Genomic DNA, 26,165 nt, shown 5'->3' on the forward strand with positions numbered 1-26,165 from the left:
CTAGAAGAGCACCTCGGGCGGCTCCTCACGATACGCGATCGTGTTGGCAGCTTATCTGAAGCGATGGATAAAAAAAAATAATGCTGTCAGTAGGGATATATTGATTTATGATTTTTGGGATCAATACAAATAGCGAGGGGGTGCGGAAAATGAGGCTGCCTATCAAAGAAAGTTCATTGTGTGTTAGTGCATGGACTCGGTCTTTGGATCTCCGCAGATCGATGGCCAAAAAACCTTCTTTATTTATAATTGATTTTTAGCTTGTAACAATTACAAAGAAATAGAATAAATCCTCCCGGTAAAAGGAGAGGTTTTGCTCCTCGTGTCCGCTACTTTAAGTAAGAAATTGATGGAAAAAAGTGCTGCAAAACTCGTACTAACCGGACTAGGAATGGTAGAGTAGAGAATCCATTGGAGAAGAGGTTGTATTTTTTCGCCAGACAGAAATCGATGATACCTCTTGCTTGCTAATTAACGCTGTAGTATAAGAAAATGGCGGCTCCGATGTGGCGATGCTGGGACACTACCAACGACGAGGACGAGCCTTCGTCTTTCTTGGTTCTTTGTCGTCGTTCGGATTTTCACGCTTCAAACCGGCCCTTTCGATATCAAAGTGTTGCCAGTTTGCCCCAAAATTCATTAAGAATTCTAAAAATTCACCTCCGTCTCGGGAGTAACTTTTCGCTAATAAACGTTGCAGAATTATTAGAGGGGTGCGTTTTTTTTGTGACGAGTGGGTTCAGTTATAGAAAATGGTAAATCTCTTTTAATGAAAAAGTTATTCCCTGCACGAGATTTCTCGGAGAGCGTTTACGCCGCGCACCATCCAGAGAGAAAACAGGTAATTAGCGAGTTTCGGGAGGGAGGGGGATATACTCGAAAATTTCAATAATTGTAGAAACTACGTTCATAAAGAAATAGGAGATAATTGTACGAGCGGCATAAAGACAGAAGGGCGCGTTGATTAATCTGACAGAAAACACAACTTTAATTTAGTGCCAGCCAACTTGTTTGAAAATGGATGAGAAAAAGTTCTTGAAACCCGTCTCTTTCTGTAAGATGCATAATTACAAGTATATAAATAAAGCCTGGCTCACTTCTTTTCTGTCTCTCTATGTTTTTTAGCTTCGTTTGCAGAAAGTAATCAATACCTTTAGAAAAATCTGCCATTGGCAAAAAAGAGTTGCGTATCTGCAGCTGGTGAGGTACTTCTTTGGTGCTCGTTGTATCTCCGTCCCGATCCTTCCACTTAACGATGGACCGCTGACCAGCGCCCAATTTACCTCTGGTGGCTAATTATGACCCTCTAAACCGCTTGTTAAACTAGCAGGTGGTGCAATAGCCACTAATAGACGGCCTTAGATATTTATTGTTGAAAGGGTTATATAGTAATGGGGATGGTAATTGTTGTTTTCTCCCCACTTTACGGAAAGACTTCATTTCATTATTATTCTTTTTTTTTTTTTTTCTATCTGCCACGACGCTATTTTCTGATGGCAATCACACAAATCCAATTGTTCTGCAGGAAGCACAAGTTCTGATTAAATCCGACTAGGTTTTCGAGGTGGTAAGGTATCGACTGTTTGTCGGTGTGGTTTGTCTGAACGTTTTCTCCCCCACATCATCTATCCATCCCCGAGAACCCCTCTCTTCTATCGATTGAGTAGAGAAACCCTAATGATACCTGTCTGGACCATACTTTGTCACTTTTACTATTTTGATTGCTCGTGTATTGTTTAACCCCTTTGCTCTTAGGAATTTTATCCGTCTTCAGCTTATTTTATCTAACAAAAAGGTAGTAGTTTAATCTCGTTGTTTGCGTCCGTAAACAATTATGAAATCGTTGAAGTATAAATTTAAGTGATTTCGCGTAAACAATGATTACATATCTTTCGTGATAAAAAAAAAGAGAAGGTTTATAAAATAACAAAAGAGTTTGTCCTTGCCAGATACAAATTTTTGGTTAAACTTTCCGGCAATAAGTTAATAAATCACTAGCGTTGTCCTTATTAATTTTTATACCGTCTTCCAATTTGAATAATCTTGTAAAATGATTTTAAAGGGGGGAGGAGATACCCATAAAAAACATAAACAGAATCTTTTTTTTTCTAAGTCTCTCTTACGGTTTATCAGATGGCAAGGAAAAAGTCGAGAGGAGCAAAAATAATGATTATCGATCCTCGCTAAGTATTAGTCTTGTTAGGATCATTTATGTATTTTTTAATTACATCTTTAAAGGGGGGACTATTTGTATTTTTGTAGTTTGATTAATTGTGCAGGATCGCCAATTTTCAATTTTTCGCTCACTCGGAAAAGCTTTCCGCATCAGTTTTTCGCACCTTTATCGCAAGGAGCATTTTGGGTTTTTATCTTCTTCCGATTGTGCTTCACGGCTTCGACCCGGGTTTCCAGGAAATTAGTCGCGTTCGAGACAAGAATCGGAATGCCTATAGGCGGTCTGAGTGACCCAACCTCTGGCGAAATATTCCAAAATTTAATAATGGACGTGCTAAGGTCTCGTGACCTATTTTATATGGCAGGAAAAAGTGAGTGTAAAAAAATGGCAAAGTACTCGGCTTCGTAATCATTCATAGAGTAGAGGGAGCGAGAATTAAAAAAAAGACGCCTTCTCGGCCATTCGATATTCATATTAGTTGCCGGAGTGATGAATGTTGTTGCGAATCCAGGCCAAGTTTAGTGACCAGCTCGCGTGTAGCTGTGCCAAAGAAAAAGGCGAGGATAACATCATTGTTCTGTTTAGGAACAATGCGAGGGAAGTAAGAAGTGTAACATTAGTAAGGATGGGTGTTAATGGCAAGAAAAACTGCCGAGACAATCGGTACGGAAATTGCCGTATGTCCTGCGCACTGTGACATCCAGGCACTACCAGTCTAGGGGAGGGGGGGCGAACATTCCGTCGTTAGCAGCCAGTCGGGGAGGATCAGTGTTAGCACGCACACGTGCATGATCATAGTACGGTGACGGAGACACCTGACCAGCAAAGAGTGCAGAAAAACCTCCCTTTAATTATGCTGGGGACAGGGCTGGCAGGCTCCAAGTCTTGTCCAATTGGAGACTGCTCAAGTAGAACAGACGAGGCCTGTACAAATATGCTCCGTCCTCGGGAGATGGCAGGCGGGACTCCACTGGTGCAGGGCGCAGTCGCGCGCTTAATCACCTTGCCCGCAGAAATCTGACTGAGAAGGATTGGTGTTTTGGGTAGGCGCGCACTCCGGTCTGTCTCGTGCGCGCGTGCTGTGTGTGTGTCCCCGATGCAGTCCTGTCTGGAATTCCATCATTCTAACGTGACATTCCGACGGTATTCGCCGTCTTCGCCGCTTCAACATCCCGTGAAGGAAGAAGACCAGCTACACGAGCCCCACTTGGACAGCTGTTCCGTGTCGAGTTCTTGTGCAGGTGGGGTTACTCCCACTTCATCACGTAGTTCTGGAAGTTTTTATGGTGCACCTCACTGTTATGTGCCGGGCAAAAAAGTTGATTCGCTTAACAGTCTCCCCAGGCTAGGGATGCTGGGAGGACAACACTCCATGTATCCGGTAAATATTCGTTTTTTATATTTATTGCTTATCGTCAACGGAACGAAAGAACCCACGTGTACACTACTTGCGAACACGTGGACGCTCCGTCTTTAGTTTCGATTTTGCCCACTTAAGTCGACGCTTCGGAAGTACGTTCGGTTGATTCCAAATTGTGTTTCTTCTGATCGTCGAGATTTGCTGTGTTTTTGTCGATGAGACTCGGAACTAGGCGCGTCTTTCCCTCTCCCTCTCCTCTCTCCCTCTCTCGCTCTCTCTCTCCTCTTTATGAGATTAAAATCGATGATTTTGTGTCGTTTCGTTTTTTCACCGCAAATCACTCCCAAATGGCGTCGACCTACAAGGAGAACTCAATCAACAGCAAACATCAAACACGTGAAAGGAATGAGTAAAACAACTAATTCCGTCTTGTCTGGATGATTTGCTTTACTGCGCGCATTCCAACGGTATCGACAATAATTCTATCTAGTGTGGCATGTGCCGAAAGTGCCGATCCTGTTTGCACGTTCGGGTATTAGTCGGCGGTGCCAGGCCTGCTCCACTTTTTAAATTAAGTAAGCGAAGTCGATTTCGGTCCATGAAACTCACTTACGTCGCACCTCTCGTGAGGCCCATCGTTTACTTTATTTAATCGTAGCGCTTCTCGATTTCAATTAAAGAGATTCGGGGCTTGATTTTCCGTCTTTTGCTTTTACAGAAGGCTGCCTTGGTTTGGTCACCGACTTCGGAGACTCATGCTAGTAAACCGGGAGGATTGGCTGCTGCTGCAACACCGTCTCCTGGCCGGCCTGTGTCACCCGCTTCATCCGGAGTCATCCAGTGGATGTCGATGATGGCCGATCACGCACACAGCAGCGTCTCTACCCATCACGACGTACACTACATGTGGAACGGCGTGGAGGTAAGCAGAAACACCCCAGTCGAGCCACAAAGGTGGGCCGATCCTCTCGTGTCCCGCGAAGAAGATCCGGCACACTCTTGTGGATGTATCGGAATTGTAGCCAGCCAGAAGGGGGAATACAAAAAAGGGAAAAATGTGTCAGAAGGAACCGAAACGACAAAATGTTGCAATATACAGGAAGTAAAAATCCCCCCTCGTGTATAGATATCAATTAGGTTGACACATTTTTGTCGAAAATACTGGATGTTGATGAAATCTGACCGAACTGCCCAGTAACTGGTACTAGATATTTTCAGTAGTTTCACCGACAGACGTACTAAATATAGAAGTTACAGTTTACGGTAGGCCTAATTACCACATAAACCACGGCTACCGAAGGCAAAACTATGTCAACTTTTATAATACCTGCGAGTTTGCACTTCCTGTTTTCAAACTCGAACGAAAATCGGAGAAAACCCTAAGGGAAATTTTCGCGTACTTCCTCTACTGTGGCTAAGGGCCCAAATTGTCACCTGTCCCGAGTCGCAATTATTACGTAGACCCCGGGTCTTTTATAATTATTGAACTTAATCATCTGCGCATTCCAGAAGCGTCCACAAAAAAGAGGACGGGGCGAACGTGTCACATTAGTCATCAGTCATGTGTGAACGGCTCCGAATCGCCGATAATCAGCCATTTTTAATTGTTATTCTTTATTAACCGTTGAATGCAAAACGACACTCGACTAAAGAACGCGTCACCGGACAACTCTATATACCGGACCGACAACAAAAGAACCTCCCGTATAATGAAGCACCCGGGAGGTTGCCAGTTACACCCAGTAGTTGGCCCTACGTGTTTCGATTACCTGTAGACAAAACCTTATGAATATCGATTGTTTAATGGTCAATATAAATTCCCTCGTTATAAATAGATATGCAGTTATAAATACAACCTCCCTCCTCGGCTCTGCTGCCCTTATTTTTGCAACGCGTAGGCTCTCTGCGCCCCCATTTTTATTTTAGTTTTAATTACCGGGATGGAAAAATGTGGCTAAATGAATACGGTAAGTTAGCGTGGAGTATTTTTGCTTAACATCCGCAGGGAGAAGATCCGGAGGAACTGTCAGGATTTGTGCCGTATGAAAGATGAAGGGATTTGCTGGATAAAGTTAGCAAAGCGCTCCTCTCGGAAGACTGACACTTTGCTGGATGTAATCGGTAGACTTATTGGGTATAAAGCTGGCAAATTCTGTAGCAAAACCTTATATCGAGGATTAAATCAAAAGGCGCGGCGTAGATTGATAGCGTGATGGCAGAGATGCCCCGTCACGCGTCCCACTAGCCACAGTTAGTCGTGTTTTGGCCAAACATGAAGTCGAATGTTGCAGAATCGCAACCGGACTCGTCCGTAGTGGTAGGGAATATCCTAAATCTGGTTAAGACACGTGATAAGGGGAAAAATAAAGATCGTTAAGGGGCCGGATAGAAATCGATACCCATCAGCGAAAACTCGTCTCGGGCAGGAGGGCATTTTTTTCCTCTTCTGTTCCTCCCCTTCAGGCTTTGTGTCCACCGATCGAATTCGGATTGGCACGCAACTATCACTTGCCGTATACAAATATGTGCACACCAGTCGAGACCATCTAATGGAACTTATTATTGTCTAAAGACGGAAAGTCGCGTTAGAGGAAGCAAAGTGTTAAGAGTTAAACGTAGTAGATCCGGTAGTTTATACGCGGCCGGCACGTCGCTCTACACAATAGATGTCGGGAGGAGAGATGGACGGAGATCACGCTCGCAACACAAACGATTGCTATTCTATTGCTGAAATTGCCGACAGCAGTAAGGGTGAGGTGGTCATTAACCTACTCTTCGGGCGGTGCATTAATATGAGGTTGTGCAAAGGTCGACGTCTACCAATACTTATTTCATCACTCAATTTCTATTCCACCCTTTGCAAAATCCGCTTTTTACTCCCGTAACCACTCCATCGATTGTTATCTTCCTCCATTTATTAATAAACAAGGTTTATGTTGAGAAAAAAAATTGGATTTCCGAAGTGATTTCTCGACTCTTCATTGATTCTCTTAACCGAGACGCTTCTTCACAAATAAAAATCTACACTCGATAACCATCAGATTAACAAACGGAACGCCTTTAATCTTTGCAAGATATCTTCATTTTTTACTTGACGTAACTAAATTTTCAACGGTTTAACGTATTTGTGGTACTTTTGTGCCCGAAAATCTCGTTATTTTCGAATTTTTCGATGTCGAGACGGACGGGTTCCGGGTTTTTTGTCGGAATTTTGTCTGTAAAGCGTTCAAATCTGTTCTGAACAAAGAGAGTGGGATTTTTCACACAGAATGGCAACTTTTCGAGAGGTCGGCCGCGTGACGAAGACCATTCGAGAGGAGTTAAAAGTGTCGTATCAACTTTTATCGGTGGTTAGCACGTAGAGCAATAATTTGAACGAGGGTCCCGAGCATCTGTTAAACTATCGAGTGTTGAAATTAGCTTGAATTTCAAGCCAGTTCCGAAAAAGGATTCGGTCAAGGCTGATTGGCCGGAAGTGGCGAGCGATGTGCTAGAAACTGTCCACTTGCTCCGTCATCTTAATAGTTCTGCTTATCTTTAAGTCCTTGAAAAATTCCCCTTCGCCGGGGGCGAGGAAGTCAACATCGTGTCGAGAATTTATAGCTCATAGAAACCCGCTCCTCACCGGATTCTTTCTGCCCATCCAGCCCTCCACTCGAAAACAAAGCAGGGCTCTGGCAAATCCCACATTCTACGAAAACTCAGTGGCTTTTTCTTTTCCAAACCGACTTTGCAAATATGTTTAAAGTTATGTAAGACTTCGAAAAAAAAATCTCTCCAAAACAAACACGAAACTTTCCCTATCGTCATTTTTCTCAATATTTGATGTGGATTTTTTTTTTGAAAAGGATCCAATTTTTAATGTACATTTCTTACTTAAAACCGATGAGGATCATAAATTTTCGATTCCAGATTGATAATTACGCAGTCAAACACTGCCAAACGCGTAGATTATTGAAGAGTTTTTAGATAATATGTTGGTCCTTAATCTAAGAAATAATCTCGGATTGACGGCAAATTTCTAAAAATTAGAAATTTAACAGTTTCAATAGTGATCGCCCGTTACGCGCCGATGTACCTCGATAGAGGTTCACGTACAGAAGACTTTTTGAACTGTGATTTTTTGGTTCCGTTATTCCGGAAAACTTATTCGAAACCTATAAACGGTTTTCCGGTATAAGTATAGAGATTTTATATAAGGAGAACGGTTAAGGAGAACCGTTCTTGTTCCATTTATTTTAATCTATTTTGCCATCTCGTCACGATATGTTATCGATACCAAGTTTTTTCCCTTTTGAGTTGACCTCCTTCGAACGACACCAATCGAGTAAAGACTATAAACAATTTGTTGTGATCGGACTTTTCGGTTGTCGAAGAATGGCCACGCTGCAATTCCAGTTTTATATATCTTCGGGGGTCAGAAAGATGGCCTCAGATCATGTCAAAGATAGCAACACAACGGTCCTTTTTTCTTCTTCAATTTTGCGCCCTTGGAAGGATCTCTTGATGGCCGTGTGCAAGAAGAAAAAAATTAAGAAAAATTCAAAAATTACTTTTAAGAAAATTTTTTGATGATCAATCGGGGATGTTTGCCATTGATTTAATTAATAATTTATTAAAGGGCCGGTGATGCAAACTCCGGTATTCCATTAGAAAACAGTTTGATCTTTTACCTAGCTCTTAGATTCATCTTCGTTTTAGTTAAATTTCGTGTTTTGAAACGAGAAAGTTTAATTTTAATTCACAAATCTTGAATTTTTTGCCGAAAAAGTTCAAATTTTCTTAATTGTAATTCTTTATCCACCAAGAAAATAGTTTCGGAAAGGATACTTCTTTGCAAATTTTTCTTGTGTTTTTATTGTTTCTTTTTTAAGTTTTGATAGAAAATCTTATTTGTGGAATGATTTTTTATGATATTAAAACTTAATTTTTTGTATTTTTTTAAGTGCTCAATCATAATGAAGTTTAAAATTGTAAATGTTTGTGTCGAATCACATGAAGGTACTGAGTCGCGTTAAGATGAAACTACACTTTTCTTCGTTGATCAAAAGCTTTAATACTTGAAATCTGTGATAGTTTTATTTTAAATGTTGCAAATTAATGGGTATTCTAAAAATTCTAGTCTTCGAAATGCTTAAATACACTTAAATTCGTGATCGAGACGACTCGTGAATAAATTTGAAAATTATAAATAATTGAAGGGGCAAGTAGTTGAATGGGTGCTGTGTCACGTTTTTTTCCAACTACGGTTATTTGTAGTGTTGTGAAGATGTTATGTAGTAATTTGCGCAACATATTTAGCGCTACATCGAAGTAAAAAATTCCGAAGTTGGATATTTTATTGAAATTCGCTACGTAACACGTTCGTCTACTCGTCCCCTTCAATTATTACGAGTGTTATTTTAACGAGTTTTTGAGGCACTTCACTCAAACAAAATAGATTAATTTTTAGTTAAATGGGTCCTCTTCCGTTTGAATTTACCGATAATTCGGAATTTTTGGCTCTCCTCAGCACTGAGGATTTAATTTGGTTAATTCTTTGTTAGTTGAAAATATCGGAGACTTATCTTTCACGTTTTTGAGTTTTTGCGTTTAAATTTGGCTCTATTAAATATTTTTTTTAAGAGTATAAGGTCTTAAAGGGTTTAGTTAACGAAAGAAATGGTGTTTTTTGAAATATTCAGGCAACAGACGTCGAAGTTTTCGTTTTCTAATACAATTTCTTAGCAGAGAAAGGAAAGGAAACATTTCGACCGAATTGACTTTTCGAATCCTCCTGTAATAAAATATTAAGCTTGATTCCTATTTAATAGCCTATTAAGTGCTGCAAGAACGTGTCTACAAGCTCGTCCATTCTCGCTGTTACCGGATTTGTCTAGCCTTGCAAAGAGCCTCTTACTCTTGTTCCCCTAGATTTAACCAATTGAAGTCGATAGCCGACTTTAAATAGACTAGTTTTTAGGGGAGTAACCTCCGCCGAATATACCTTAAAAGCACTATTTTAACTCCGATTTTGGAGTCAAATTAATTTCTAGACCAAAGTTGATGGTTTAAAGAAGGGATTTCTCCCGAAATTCACTTAAACGAACGCAGTATCGGGGTTCTTCCACGGTAAATCACTAGGTAATGACATCGGGAAGAGTGCAACCAAGACTGCAGTTACGTGCAGCAGGCGCTTATGATAACGCCTACAACAACTATATAATGTTCTTCTTAGCAGAAATGAAAGAATGATAGAAAAAAAAACTAACTAGAGATCACGCAATTTTCACGCATTACTGTTTTTCTCAATCTGTTTGGAGCACGTTATGTAAATGCCACCATCGACCATTTCCTGCAGCAAGTCACGTGCAAGTTAACAACCCCCTTTGCTGCTACATCTGAAAGTTTACAGAATAAAAAAAATATTAAAAAAAACTCAGTTGTAATTAATTGAGTTGTTATATGTCTGCCCGCTTCTTATATAATGCACTCGATCCTCCGTTAGAACTGGGATCGACATTGTTGTAACTTACATCAGAAGACGAGATTTAAAAGTTGTGGACGTCGATATCGAGTTGGAAGGTTTTGAATGCGAAAGAGGAGCACGTAAAGTATACTGCAGTTGTGGTTTACGTTACAAATTTATCAAAATTTTACGATTTTAAACTTTTTATTTGGAACTTAGTTGGAAGCACACTTTAAACTTGGCACACAATCCGAATCTTGGTGCGAAATTCACGTCTGGAAAAGTTGTTCGAGTGTTTGAATCGTCATGGAAGTTATAATGACCCCGTCTACTCTTTAGAAAGGAGAATATTCGGTTTAGAAGATGATTATTTGAGTTTTTTTAAAGTGGCGATCGCTGGTATCATCCTAGCAAACGGCATTCACGTGGAAGGGGCGATTCAATTTCTGCATTAAAATTAACCGATACGAGCTGCACCCATATTTACATAGCGAATAAACTGCATTTCCTAAGAATGCACGTTATTCGGGATTGCTTTTTTCGGCCTGATTGACACGAAGCTGTTATCGTTGCTCCAGCCAATACGGATGCGTAAATTGTAACACATTTTTAAGAAAGTGGCGTAAGATGGTCCGCAAAATCCATTACATCCGATAATGGGATGTCCATCAAACAACTCACTCACGCGTCTTAGCAGCCGAGATCATCACTACTATATATATATATATACACTTTTTTACTTCACGTTTTTCTTATAAACCCAAACAATTTTATACGTTGTAGTCAAATTGTAACTGCCATTTTGGCGCAGCTCGAGTTTGGTCGAAGCTGTTTAGATAGTGTTTTCGATGGTGTTGCGTATCACTTTGCCACAAACGTGGTTTAGATAAGAGAAATGTGGCGTTGCTACTAGTTCGTAGTGTCGATAACGCGGGATAGACTTAAGTACCACCCCAAGCGACTGGACGATGCGACTGTGTTTTTAGACTACCCCATCCTTCCTTTGACGGGTTACATTTTGGCTCGGGGCTATCCGGCTATCCTCTATTAACACACTTCTAAACCTTCCCGTGTGATAAAGTCGGACGGTAACACGGCAGAGTTAATTATTCGTACGAAGGAGTGTTTTTTATGCGTCATCTCGTCCCTTCTCCTCTCTCACTCTCGCTACTCCGTGATTGAAAACGTCATTAGAACGGCCAACCACTCGCTTCTAGGACCTAAATGGAACCATTTTTGTCGTTAGTAATTTCTATCTCTTTCTCTACACACATAAACACAGACACGCGCTGTTATTAAACACGGACCTCGAAAGCGCAATCACGTAATCGACGCAACAAAGCCACCTGGTCGAATGTTGTTACACGTCACGCGGGGTTCAAAGTTCATCGTATCGGTGACTTAAATGGCTTAATGGGCACAATTTCACGCGTGACGATATTTATTGTTGGACGAGCTTCACGAGTTTCGCCACTCTTTTGCCCACGCCCGGGTTTATTTTCGATTCGCATTCACACTCGGCTTATTTCCTTAATGACTGGCGCGTTTCCTGATTTGGGGGGAGGGCGGAACGCTGTCGTCACTTGGAAATCTGATTTTTGTGTCAGTTTTTAAATAGATCTGCGCATTATCTATTCATATAGCTTTTTTCACCCCCTTCTTCTTCTTCTTCATCCGCGATTTTCTTTTGTTCCTTTAAGAGAAAGGAAAATCGATGCAGTTAAAAACAATTAAAATACTATTTCTAGATCTGGCTCCGTCGTAAACGCTGATTAGAGGGCTTTATTTCGGATGCCAATAACTTAATGAATTCGTCGGCATCTGCGCAAATGAGACCCTGACGTTTTATAATTAATAAAATTCTTCTGGTGTGCGGAATTTTCGCATTCTTTGCTTTTAATAAACGTCTTTAATATCCCGAACCCCCCAAAAAAGGCGTTCGAACTTTTAATAATTATTAACAGTTTTATAATTTTTGCTGCACTGTGGCGATAATTATTTTGTTCATCAACAACCTCCTCTCTCTCTCTCTCTCTCTCTCTGCATCAATCCTCTGCCAGATAAATCCTTGTCTCGAACGCCTGTTTTACTCCGTGCCCCCTCCAAAGTATTGACTCGCGGGCACTACGCATGCGCCCACCATCACCGACGTCGTTGGGGATTAAATTTCTTGTGTCCAGCATGGCGGTGCCTGTAATTAAGAGACTCTCATCTCCATGATGTGAAGGCAACCATCGACTACACCCTGCCCGGCGAGCGGCGGGAAGGGAGGAGCGAAACCATCTTTTCTGACTGAAAACACTAGGAAAGAAACAAATAAGAAAGTAAAAAATAATAAAAAAAAAAAGACCACTTCTCTGACTTTATAAGAATCACGAGAAAGAATCTGTTTGACACCGTGTACCAGAGAAAATAATGACTAGGATATGTAAAGTACTTATGGCGGTAGATATAAGAACGATTACCACAAATACGGTTGGCGGCAGGGGGGAGAAATAAGAAGAAGAAGAAAAAAAGAACCCCCCAAAAAAATGCGCGCACCGGAGATGATTTTAAAAGAGCTTTATTGATGAAGGAGTAACGAGTTTGTTAATTATGTACATGTATTTATGGGCCTAAAATCGCACTGGTATTTCGGTAATTAGCGTCGGCAGTGAGAGTTTTTATGTGCACAAAAATGGCGGACAGAAATGGACTCGTAGTCTTTCGGATCTACAGTTATGTCGCTTGACATCTGTCCGACGACCCTTGCATTGCTTAATGTTTTTTAACTTTCTTTTTTTCATTTACAGTAGGTATTTTATCTTCCACCCGTCTCACAGTGGAAGGGGAGAAGCTGATGTGGCTTCTTAGATGTATGACGTCGCCAAAGATTGAATTACACGGATTTTTTTTTTCATCTATTCTCCTCCCCCTCGTTCGCTTTGCTCCTACCACGTCGATATAACTTTTAGCATTCTGATCGGTTTACATCGTTCTCCCCAATCGTGGGAACGTTTACCAACTCGGATTATAATGGGACATGCTGTTAAAAAAGTGTCGCTACTTTAACCCTTTGGCTTAATGTGTTAGAGATGTAAAAAGGGGGTGAACAGAGTGCAGAAATAGCTATTTTCTCATAAACTGAAGCATTTCGGGTGTGACTTAATTGTCCTAGTGGATGCACTTAGGGTGAAGTTAACGAAGAATTGAAAATGTCTGTTGTGGTCACCCGTATCGAGCATAAGAGATATGTGTATATGAGCAGCTGCCCACAACTATTGCGGCATGGGCGTTTCGCATGCATAAAACATGGATGATGAAGTTAGATGCGCCGTTATTGCTGTTAATCAATGTAGGGAATAATCTGAAAAAGCTCAACTGCATTCTCATCACACCTTTAGCCCGATTATTATTCTGAAAGTGTTCATTTGGAAGCCAACTTTATGCAGTAGCTGGCCAAACATTATAGGAACGTAGTCGAACAATTTTCGCCTGGATAGTTTTTTATTGAAGCAGCGATCATTCTACACTATGTATAAATTATCGATTGGAGCAGGAAGTTGAGCTATTACGTGCTGGCAGAGAACTGGCTACACCACTTTTTAGCCATTCATGTCGACAACTTCCTGAATTTCTACCAATTACCCAGCTTGGTTTCTTTCTTTGTTGGGTTTCTTAAATATACTATTGACGTCGTGACGTCTCTGGACTGTTGCCTTCGGTTCTTCGATGATCCGTATCAAAAGTTGTTAAAATTTGGAGCCACTTCTCGAATCTCGTTGCTGTCACGCCTCTGATTCACGAAATCTTTGTTAAACTTCGACTAGAAGTCGTCACCTTTCAGATCTAATTAAAGATTTTCGTAGAAAGTTGGAATTCAGGATAGTTTTACAAAGGGTAGAGTTGATCTTAAATGGTTCTAATGTTTTATGAAATAAATTCCAGTTCATAGACGATGGAAAAAAAAGGAAAGAAATGCACAACTCGTCTCGGATTTTATCACATAACAATCAGTTAAAACGTTAGAGAACCCTTAAAATTCATTTCACGAATAAAAATTAGCTAGAATAAATGCTTTTGCACCACGAAACGAAGTACTACTCAAAGAAATAACGGTGAGTTAGAGGCACAAAAATGTCCTCTCCTTAATCGAATGATTAACTGATAATAGTAATTGTCCCACATAACAGTTACTCAGAGCAGATGCAAAATGTTAAAACTACACATTATAAAAAAAAACTATAATTATTTTTCACATTTTTTTAAATATCGAATATTATTTGAATCAGAAAGGCATTTATGATGTTTGTATCTTAATCATGGCAAGTGTTTACCATTTGTAACTAGTGTTTTCGTGATGGAATCAAAGAAATCATTCAGTGGCAAATTTCTATCGAGTTATAATAAGCAGGATGATTATCCTGTGGAAGCTCCCTTCAGAGGCCCCTTTTCTCTGTCTTGAGGCAATGAAGGAAGCTTCTACCCTATCCTCACCGATTAAAATGGAGAAAAATCACAAAGATGTCGACTCGATATTAGGTTGTATTTTTAACGAATTTGACACTTTAAATTTGATTTTTTTGGAAGTATTTTAGTTAAATATTTTAGAAAAATATCAGAAAAAGTCGATGTAATTTTGTATCTGTTCGTTGTTTCTCTTAATGATCGTCGCTTACAAGAAGATTCGATTATAGTTGAAACGTATGAAATCTTTCGTTAACCATGAAATTAAAATTTGATTTGGTAAGTAATTTTACTGTCGATGTCAAACGTATAGAAAAAGCAATTTTTACTCTTAATTTCTCGATTAACGAAGGCCAATTCGCTTCGACGAATTTGTAAAATTGTCAAAAATTTTCATTAAATCATTCAGAAGTTGAAGGAGTTTCGAAGACCGAAACGCAGTTCCTATTCGTTTTAAACGAGCCATTCTTAATAGTAATTGTCTAACGTGAGGACACTTTCGGATGTCAAAGGTCAATGTGGTTAGGCCTCTTTTAGAAGTCACGATCAAGACGAGAAATAATTAGATTAATTGGAAAACACGATCCGCTTCTTCATTTTGCAGTTTTAAGTATCGGGTTTTAAGAATCTCACTAATGTAGGGAGTGCCGTTTGTAGTTTTGAATATATTTTCTTGGAAGAAAAAAATTATTTTTAAATGGTAAATATAAGTTTAAAGGTATAAAAATTATTTTAATAGTAGATGTTCAGCAAATAAGTTGTAGTTGGGATTGCGGTTTGCGCTTTCTCTTATTGTGTTGATATTGGAGGATTTAAATACGTTGATATATGAACTAATTGTTCCATTTTTTCAAAATATAAGCGATTAAATATGAACTAGGCCATCTAAAAGTATGATTTCTTCGTATTCATTTCCATTTTGAAAGGTCCTCAAGTTCGTTCGTGAAGTTTCACTAGGCCTGGTATCATTTTTCGTTGTTAAACAAGAAAACGAAGCGATTATTCTTGAATTTTTTTGATGTAAGAATGCTAATTTATGCTAAGTTAATGACAAAAGAATTAAAAACGATCTTGCTAGGATTTACGAGTAAATTCGCTTTGATTACGTAAAGTTTACAACCGGCTAAACATCGGGAACCACACTAACTCCCGAGCCGAGTTTCATACATAAAATTCGAAGCATAGAAAAATTTGAATAGAATTTTGGGTTTCACGAATAAATAACGGAAAAGAAGAAAAATAATAAGTTAAATATTCGTAGGGATCTTGATTATTTTCGTATTAAAAATTGTCTTGGTGGTGTTGCATATAATAATGATAACTACTGCATCTCGGACGAGTTTAATTGCTCAAACGGAAGCGGAATGGAAAGAAAATTATGGATTGCAGTTCTTTTCCAATCATCATTTATATCAATTTCGAAAAATAAAACTTTTGCCAATGTATGTGTGTGTGCTTCCGAGTAAAAGTTTGTCTTGTTCTTACTTAGTTTATTATCCGTAATGAGGCATGTGTTGTGATTTTGAGGACAGGTAAAGAGTGCGATTTGGTTTCTGATCTCAACTGCAACATTTGATCGATAGGCTATCTCTTTGCCCGGATCTGAAATGTTTTGTTGATGTGCTCCGCGTTATTTTCCTTTCAAAATGCTCCATCACATCCTTTTTTTCCGATTGCTATCTTTAATTCTTTCTCTGCACAAGTGCGAATCTGATCAATTCCGTTTTAACCTTATAAAAATACATGCGATGATCTTTCTAATCTACATTTTAATCCGTGTTTTACCATTTTTTAAAGTGTTTTCGAAAGGTCGAGATTGAAAATCATAATGAGTAAATCCGTTGTCGAAGTCAAAAAATAGATCTTTATTCTGGAACATTTGAATCTTCTCTTTGAAATGGATCATATTCTTGTTCCGTGTCGTTGAATCGGTCTATTTTGTGGCTCACTCGATGAGAAGATTGATGATTTTCAACTGGCTATACAGGCGCTCTTCTTAGGCCAATTTTAAGCTAGAATAGGCATTGACAAACTAGCAGTGGTTCCCAAATATTTGATTCTTTGTTTAGCCGTTGTTACCATTACCATTCTTCAACCGCAGTCTTTCTTTTTGACTTTTCCCGTTGTAAAGTACAGTACAATGCTTAAAACTTCTCAGCTACTTCGTACAAGTTCCACTTTTTCGATTTAAAACAGTCTAAAGATGTATTCCCCATTGGGCCCGTACGAAATTTTAACTTTTTTTTATTTATTATAAGAATTTAAAATGTATACCAGATTCGATGATTAAGTAGGTGTTTGCTTGAAACGAAAACGCGGGATGGAAACGAGTAAATAAGAAGTGAATGCCGCTTCTTCCCATCCGTTAACTCCAGATGTAAATCGAGAATAAACACTTTTTTAACGGATAATTAAGATATTTTTCCATTGTAGGTCATGTTAAAGTTGGGAAAGTTACCAAAAATTCATATTTTGTACGTTTTATTTAATTGTTTTTCTTGAAAACGAGCCGATTTTGTACTTTTCGAACTAAATTTTCTGTAGATATAATCATTTTTTTATGAAGAAAAAAAGCCTCGTATAATTTACTTACAATAAAAATAATTTGTTCCGTAAGAAAAGTTTTATAACGATAACGAATAAATTTACTATAACAAGATACTATAAAACGTTTAAAATTGTTTTCGCCATTCTTGAAAATAATCGATTAAACTTATTACGGAACTGAGTTGTATCCTCTTTAAAGCTATGAAGAAGAAATATCCTCAAATTAACTTGTAAGGAAAAAGTAGTTTGCTGCCATCATCGGTGGCTCCAAAATAGTTTACATACTGGAAAAAAAAGAAGAATACTTTGCACATACTTACATAAATGACGAATGAAACGATATTTGAAACAGGAAAGGTCGAGTCCCAAGGCAAGAATAAAGATGTAGACCCTGTGGACATAATGCCCACTCCAATTAAAATGCTCACTTGTTTACGGGGCATGTTTATCGTAAACAAACTTTTAATGACCCTTTTTTACGAGCGTACTAATCAGGGAACAATTCCTCAATAATCATATACTACTATAGTAATAAAAGAAACCGGGAAGTGAAAGAATGTGCGCGAGAATTGGAGATAAAATCCGAAGTTTATTTCCATCGGAGTCGATATATTAAACCAGATTTAGTGCAGATTTTCGCGATGCTACCCAAGTAACGAAGTCTCTTGCGGCGCCATCTGGTGCCCGTTTAAGCAACTAAAGAGGGTGATTTTTACGAGTTTTGCCTTTTTAGCGATGACATATGCAAAATTCGTAACAGAATTTAATTTCTGCCTTTAATTTAAACTTTTTTTCGAATTAAATACCTGAAAAAAAAATGAACACTACTTATTTCTCTCGCCGCAAAAACGCGAGGTGCCACGACTATAATTATAACAATTTAAAATTTTTATTTGAATTTTTCCATTTTAAATTCTCTAATTAATCGTTTTATTGATTTTTTTTATATTTTCAGACTAAGATGAATACTTCAGATCAACATAATTCATCTCCCTTGCAGAAAGGTGAGTACCAGAACCAATGGATATCTCGTACAGACAAGAAGTGTTTAGGTACGTTTAATTTATCTTTGACCATACGAAAAAAAATATTTTTAGGATTTCTCATTAGCCAAATTCTGTATATTTACAAGAAATTGGGCCCTATCATGCTCATGGCAACCCATAGTTTGCGTCTGCCCTTCCGACTGATTACTCATCAACTTTAATTCGGTCGTATTGAATTACAACAGAGCGCAAGGAAACATGAATTGCGAGAAAACTTCAAAAGTTTTTAAGCTTTTCATCATGATTTAAAATAAATTTTAAGTCGTTTTATATAATTTAGTAATTTTGCAAACTCCATTTTACATTTTTAACACATTTTTATCCTTTGAAATTAGACTTTTTTTCTTTCTTTTTTTTTTTAAACTTGGCTTCCATTTTTTTAAATGGCTTCCAATCGGGTACTATTAAACCCAGTTTTTAAATTCAAAAAAGTTGGAGAGATTGGGAAAGTACGTTTTATCAATAAACTTACCATTATTAATTTATTTTTTATATAAAAAAATAATTTAAATGACCGCAGACACTTTGAATTTATTTATTGTATAATTGGAGCACGGGTCTAAAAAAAAAAAAACATTTTTTTTTGTGAGGTATCAAAATTTTAAAAATGTCTTCGGTTTTTACATTATGTGAAAGGTCTTTTTGCTTATACGAAAAGAATTACTTAGAAATTAATTGTTGTTAGTAGGGTCCATTCTGGTGCTTTTTACAATAACAAAGGGATTCAAAAATTGATCCTCGAGGGACGTAACAGACATTCCTATATTTTGTGCTTTAATAAATGTATTGCTCGTCGTTGTTGATTTTTGTGTCGAATTTCCTTGGGAATTTTTAGACAACATTGAAAACACTAGTCCATAGTTTTGTTTATCCTTGGGCATTTTGCCATTTCTTCCCTAGGCTGACTCGTACTCTCTTCCTTGTCGTACACTTTGTTTTTATATATATGTGTATGTATGTATATATATATATATACACTTAGTTCTTTAAATATAATAAGTTACACATATATTTATTTATACAAGACAGATTATATGGCACACTAGCAATGTGTTAGTATCACAAGAATAAATATGCAAATTAAAAAAAAAAAGATTAATTTGTGTAGGTTAAAATGTGTAAGGTGTTAGTGGAGCCGGACAGGCATCAGCGATCAAAATTTGTGCGTAATTTTAGCAAAAAAGCTGCAAGAAAAACAGATAAAAATGGGCATTATAATCTGTCTGGTTGTGATTAGACTCGCATTCCCATCAAGAGGGGTGAGGCAGATTTTGCCGGGTGAAGTACAAGTACGGAATGGCACATTACGAGGCAAGTACTGAAAGGGTTGAGATCGATAATGACTAAAGCTTGTGTTGAGATTTTACGCGCGGTCTGCAGCGACTAAGGAAACGCCGTGTAGTCGACCGAATGCAATGCAGAATTAATTTTTTTTTTTAATTTTATTTTTGAAGTCGGGACAGTTACTTGCGCGTATCGGATAATAAAAAGTATACGCATTTACGCAGGCCCGATGTATTTTTTGTGGCATAAAATGCGCCGGCTTTAAGAAATCGTAGAAGGGAGAAAGTTTGCTGACAGTCGTGATTGATGGGTATCCCATAAGATTGATTACTTAAGTAAGAACGGTAATAAGCGAATGGGGACTGGACTCGTGCAGTATTAAAGGTTGAGGACGACGTCCTTTTCCATAATCTCCGGTTCCTGAAGACCCCGAAATTTAGAAGGAAAAAAAAAACGTAATTAATGAGGTATTTACCGTTGTTAAGTAGAGGATTATTTATCGGCGCAGGTAGCGCAACGGTTCCTTTTTAAAACGAAAAAGGTGGCGATAAACAAGTGCATCAGACACAACAACGTAACGAGAGAACTCTTGGCAAACACGTGACGTCGACCCATCCCAAGGTCGGAGCGCCGCTCGATTTTCAAAAGGCCGGCCATCCCAGATTCCTTTTGGTTTTTAATCTGTCCGGCCGCATCCCCGGTTGTCCACTACGAGATCGGGTCGATGCCGAGCATTTTCCTGTCGACCATAGTTGCCGCCGGTCACGTGACGCGTCGAGCAGGATAACGTTATCGTTCTCCATAAATTTCAATGGGAGATAAAAACTGGGGAGCGTTAGCTATGCGGTGCTAGCTGCTAGCTGCTGGCGTTGGCTGGCTGGCAAGCAGTGCCACACAGTGGAGAACGGCTGGCGTACGAGCCGCCATGATGGAAAAGACACTGACGCCAAGTAAGTAAGCTAGGCTTAAAAAACCGACGGCCTTTGCCTTAACGGATGGGATGGACGCTCGGATTTCGGGTCGATGACTTTCGGGGTCGGGTGGACTGCACGTTTGGCGGGTGTGGCGGTAAAGTACACGTAGGGGAACGACGCTTACCCATCCATTTGTTCGAAAGGGTAGCGTTGGCCGCTGCTCTCAACCCTTTGAACACTGGTTCGGAGCGCGTGTGCGTCGTCGTGCCGTTGTTTATTATCGTGGCTCCTTAGTCGCATGCCTAATAAAGCCCCTCGATCGTATGCCACCCGTTCGGACCGGCGCAAATTTTTTTTAAACGATTCCTAATGTCACGATGATGGGTCCGTTAATTATTTGCATGCGGTGCGAAGGGGATTTTCGACGGACGGACCGAACCGGTCGAGACTGTGTCGGCCAGTCGTCCTTAAACCGTCTTTAGCACGTTCGCTAGTTCGGATAGCCTTGGAAGGACTCTGTCTAGACGAGACGGCCATTACAGGTATACGCACACCAGTGCACACGTACAGTCAACCAGTCTCGCACTCGCGTTTACCCCACGCACGCACACCTTCGCTCCACTGTCTGGCTCGTAGACGTAGAACACGTGACACGCTAACAGTTGGTATTATAACCGGTACATACAATTTTACCGTGCGGCATACGGTGGTCAGAATGGACTGAATAGCAACTTTAACCCAATCTCTCGCAGCTTAGACGCCATGACACTACTTCGCGATGCTAGAATCACCAGAGACGGTACTTGTTGGGAAGCTATGGAACGCCAAGGCATAGGCTGTGTGGCCCCGGTCATCTCCCTTCAGAAACTGAAGAACTTTCTAGTACAGCCCAAGTTCAGATCCTTAACTCAACATGGTAAGTTCACCGTCCACTGGTTTATCTCTGTGTGTATGTGTGTGTATGTCTGTAACGTAGCATACGCGTCGTCGCTTAACCCTTTGCCAACTAAAGATGGCAGCCGGTAGACGGATCGGTTTACCTACGCTCTTTTGCCAACCAGCAGTTTTTTTATCGTCCTCAACGTTTTTTCCCGTTACGGTCCCAGAGACACCGACCGAGTTACGAGGACGGAAGGTCGCCGTCCACCATTTTGAACAGAGGAAAATAAAATAAACAAAAACACGTATACGTCGGATCCGACCACGTGATCCGGCCGTTAGCTACGGTGACCTCATCGACACAAACAACCCGTATACGTCGGCACGAGCGACCACTCACTCCCATTACGTTTACGTTAAGTGGCGAGGCATGGGGCCACCGAAACGGGCCCCGAAAGTGGGCAGAGTTCGATGGCAGCGAATATGAGCTCACCCCTAACGATTTACGCGCCCGACCATCTGTTTTGTCTAACAGATCCAGTCGGATTTGGGCAAACGTCTGAACCGAAAAGCTTCGTGTTTACAGTCAACACGATAAATTTACAACCCGTCCCATTCGTAATTGAACTTTTTTAATTCCGTGTTTTTCGGCTCCATAATCATATTTAATGCTTTTTGGACGGAGGATCTTTCTACATTTTAAGCAGCTTACGTCCGTCTGGCATTTCAGCACAGTTGTGGACGTAAGAAATCCGACTAATCTTCTAACTCGCTTTGACTTTTGCTATACTAATCTCACGAAAAGGAGATTACCCGAGACTCTAAGCTAATTAGTATCTGCTGTGCGATATTCCCGAATAAGATCGATGCGCAGCTCTGATCCACTCTCCATCAATTAGGCGCATTTTACACGATTCATAACTTCCGTTTTTTTGCCTCTAATCTTTAATTTAAAATTACAAAATCAGCGAAGTAATTGTGAATTTTCCCAATAAAAACCTAATCCAGATTGTCTTCCCCCCTCCTCCGACTTTTTTTCCGATTCATTGTTGCCAGAAAGTTGATACTTTTTTTTGGCTCCGTCTGCTTTTTACTGCCGACAAATATTTCCTCTTCTGTCTGGAATAACAATGCGACCCAATTGTGTCCTCGATTCTAACCGGAGAAAACCGGTAGATTTATTATTATTTTTTATTATTATTTAAAAAAAACACACGTTTCTTTTAATAACTCTTCCACCTTTCCTGGAAAAGGGCCTTTCTGTGCCGTGACATAATGTTCTTTGCTGGGGTATTTCGGCCTTATGGGAGCAGCTGCCATCTATGTAGACCATCTGGACCGATTCGAAAATAGATTTAGGCCTGAAAAATAACAGTAAACCTGTTTAATTTTGAAATTATTATTATTATTTTTTGTATTAGGGCCTGTCGCACGTTACACGCGTACCACTCAAGAAAGTGAGTAGATAACATCGCAGTTAATGGGCCTAACCATCGTATATTGTACTCTTCTTTTAATTGTTTTTTCGTTACGGATGAATGAATTGCGTGAAAAGCAATACGTGAATCTAAAACTCGTGTGGTGTTTTTAGATACAGCTTCTAAAAAATATAAATTTCCAATCGTGAATGTCCCCATTCGATTATTATAAATAAACACTTGGGATGCTCGAGTAAAAATAGCCATTCGGAAAGTTTGTTATTTAAATAAACTGAAATTTTTACACGTTTCTAGCTCTACTTAAGGATCTTTGTTTTCTGATGTCACGATCCTTTAAAGGATCGTTCCTTGCAACCGACAGATGCAAGAATCTTAAAGGACTTTGTTACGTTCATCGCGACAATAGGGTCGAAGAACCGAGAACGGCTCGTTAAAAAATGCAAGGAAAAAAATAAATAAAAAAAATAAATAAAATATAAAACATTAAATGAGACGAATGTTGCAATGATGTACAAAACTTCATAAATTATGCATAAAATATTTAGCAACGAAATATTAATTTTTAATAATCATAATAACAATACAAATAGGCCATTTATAAATGCAAAATGTGTGTCTCGTTTAAATGAATTTTTATTGTCTTAACTTTTTTAAAAAATATTTTTTAAATTCCTGTTTGTGAAACGAAACTTTTTCGGTACATTTTGTTTGTTTTTGGGTACGAAAAAGTCAAAAATATCCGTACTTCTCTCACAACTCTTTCACTTCTAACAAAACTTGGCTTGTGTTTTTTTTTTTTTTTTTTAATTTTTCTTTTGATTTTGCTTTTCCATAAAAGCATTTTCATCGCAAAGCCAAAGTCGGTAGTGGGAAGTGTTAACCTCATTAGTGCAATTGCGGCTCTTTTTCTCTTTCTTCCCTCTTTTCCGTTCGCAGAATTTAAACTATTCTAATATAAACTTATAGAAATGAATGGAAAAAGCACTCCGGAGAAATTAAATTAATTCCGACCATATCAAGTTGCACCGGCATTTTTCATGGAGTTGCAAAGGTGTTTACTGCCTGATGTTCATTATTCATGTCATGATTGTCAGAGGAAGATCTCTCTAAAAGCGCTCGTTCCATTAATCAGAATATCTCCGATGTCATATCTGTAAGCGGTTGAATGACAAATTGTCATTTTCGGATATGTTGTTACAGTTTTTGATCTTCAATTGATTTTTTTTTCTTCTTCTCTCTCTCTTTCTTTACGTTTTTCCCACTTCTAACGCGTCTTATTTACTCTACACAACAAGCATTCGATTATCTAACACACAACTCCCGTTTCTACCACTCTTCAATTTTCTGCACCTCGGCAATTAAATATTGTTTTTATTTATTGGAAGCGAAGAATGTGTTCTTCTCCTTTGATTTGTCGCATTCCTTTCTCCGAACAGGAATTTCCTAATTCTTTCGCTGCGCTCGTTGCCCGTTAACTGATTTCGTTTTAAAGAATTTACCTATTTTACAGCTTCTCTTGACACTTTACTTCGACCGCATCGCGCTTTTCCGTGTGATAAAAGAGTGTGGATCTTTTACAGAAGCGTTTGATCTCGCCTTCTGTTTTGCTCCTATTAAAAATTTAAAAAAAAGTGCCGTCCTGATCCCGATTTTGGCCAGTTCTAAGTCGCTTTTCTTAGAATAACATAGGTTTTCTTTGATCTTAATTGCTGAGATAGTAACGGAAATTTGGATCCTAAACACTCCCAAATTTCTTAATTATACTTCCTCCAACAGGACACTTTGTTTTTTTCTCGGAATTGTTACGTGATATAGAACTTCGAACTCTAAACAGATGCTCGTATTTCTAAGCATTTCCTTATATTGATATACGAAGAGATTTGACTTCGAAACGATGACAAATTTGCAATTCCACTTCTTTCTCTTAAACTTTTTATTGTCTTCTTCCAAAAATTGATGAATAATGTAGAAGTTTGGATCCAAAACACTCACATCCTTGCATCTTTTGTTCTGTGATTCCAAAATTGGAACATGATGCAGGAATTTGGCTCCGACACATTCCTAAACTTATAATTCCTCTTCTATTACCTTTTCTATTTTCTTCCAAAGATTTGCGCTTAGGGCAGGAATTCGGATACAAAATATTGAAAATTTTAATTACTTTTTTTCCTATTGTCCAAAAATTTGCTTATATCTCAACGATCTGATTTTAAAACACACTCACATTCTTACACTTTTTCCCATTATTTTCCCTAACTGGAGGAGGATGCAAGAATTTTCTTCCAAAACACTCCGGAAACTTTTAAATGTCTTTCATCAAAAACTCGAAATTTGCGAAGTAATTGAGTCCAAAACACATTTATCGAACTCCTTGCAAAATTTCCACATGAATAAGCCACGAATTGTCTTTTCTCTTCCAAAATCTTCTTTACCGGATAATTCTAATTAGTTTTACTTTAAATAATTAAAATTATTCGAAGTAATCTTCGTTGTTTACACAACAGACCTATTTCTTCAGCCGAAATCAAATTAGTCGAAGAGAAAAATGAAAATTTCCTTTCTTCTAATTTGGCAATAATTACAAAATGATATCTTCCAAATTTTTTCTTCTCTTTTTTTTCCCTCTTTCTTCTCGTGACTAACGAGGAAAGTCAAAACGAATTCTGGAAATTCGAGACATTTTTTCCCCTCCAGGTTTTAAAGTAATTAAAGAAGTACAAGATTTCGTCGGTTAATAACGACGGATGGCGATAAAGTTTCTCGACAAATTCGGCAAATTAATAGGAACAGAATAACGGCCATCTTACTAATCTAATTACTTCTTCGTCAAATATTAACCCCCAAAATAATAATTAATTGCAATAGTACAACTACCTACCTTCGGTAACTGAATCTTTTCGGGTCCAAAAATTGCTTCCCCACGACGAACTGATACTTTTTGTTATTGTGACGTTATGCTCATGTTTGTTACGTAGACGTGAGGTTTATTTGCGTTGTGTGACGTGGAAATAAAGGTAGCTTTTTTAGTACTGTGACGTTGAAATGAGGCTCACTTTTGATGTTATGACGTAGAAGTTAGACTAATTTCCACTGTTTTGAAGCATAAATAAGGCTCACTTTTGATGCTGTGATATAGCAGGGGGATTCATTTTCATTATAATGAAGCATAAAACTCATTTTCACTTTATGATGAAGAAATAAGATTTATTTTGATATTATGATGTCGAAGTGGGACTCACTTTCATTGTTATCACTTAGAAATAACACTCACTTTTACTATTGTGACGTTGAAGTTAAGAGTAATTTTCGTGACATTTTTGTGACAAGAGAAACTCATTTTCATTGTTATGACATAGAAATGAAGTTCATTCTTAATATGATGACGTTGAAAAGTCATTCTCATTGTTTTAACGTAAAAATGAGTCATTTTTGTGGTGACGTACAAGCGAAATTCGTTTCCTTATCGTGATATAAAAGACTAATTTCCATTGTTACGATAGAAAAGTGTAAAACTAATTTTCATTGTTATAATATACAAATGTTAAGATTCGTTTTCATTACTGTGACGTAGAACTGTTAAGATTCATATTCATTGTGACTTAATAGCGTTATGTCTCGCGGCAGTT

General features: G+C 38.6%; 1 protein-coding gene and 1 long non-coding RNA gene across 9 annotated transcripts in view; one reads left to right on the top strand and one right to left on the bottom strand.

Annotated features, from left to right (window-relative positions):
• LOC111621562 (zinc finger protein rotund-like) overlaps nt 1–26,165 on the top strand; it is a 177,492-nt gene that overhangs the window by 26,214 nt on the left and 125,113 nt on the right. For 4 of the 8 annotated variants that reach the window (XM_023363739.1, XM_023363740.1, XM_023363741.1 and 1 more), the window contains 2 exons: nt 4,255–4,458; nt 17,933–18,029. In XM_023363739.1, the coding sequence (XP_023219507.1) occupies nt 4,255–4,458; nt 17,933–18,029 (301 nt within the window). Of the gene's footprint in view, nt 1–874; nt 3,558–4,254; nt 4,459–17,932; nt 18,030–19,131; nt 20,258–20,973; nt 21,138–26,165 lie in introns of those variants that run through there. The other 4 variants (XM_023363744.1, XM_023363737.1, XM_023363738.1 and 1 more) reach the window with 4 other exon arrangements.
• Nucleotides 22,222–25,540, bottom strand: LOC111621563. Its single transcript, XR_002756097.1, has 3 exons — nt 25,418–25,540; nt 22,340–22,461; nt 22,222–22,255 (listed from the first exon to the last, which is right to left on the bottom strand). It is a non-coding gene; the product is annotated as an uncharacterized LOC111621563 (long non-coding RNA).

The sequence above is a fragment of the Centruroides sculpturatus genome, unplaced genomic scaffold (genome assembly GCF_000671375.1).
Source record: "Centruroides sculpturatus isolate CEXI.00-Female unplaced genomic scaffold, Cexi_2.0 scaffold299, whole genome shotgun sequence".
Lineage (NCBI taxonomy): Eukaryota > Metazoa > Arthropoda > Arachnida > Scorpiones > Buthidae > Centruroides > Centruroides sculpturatus.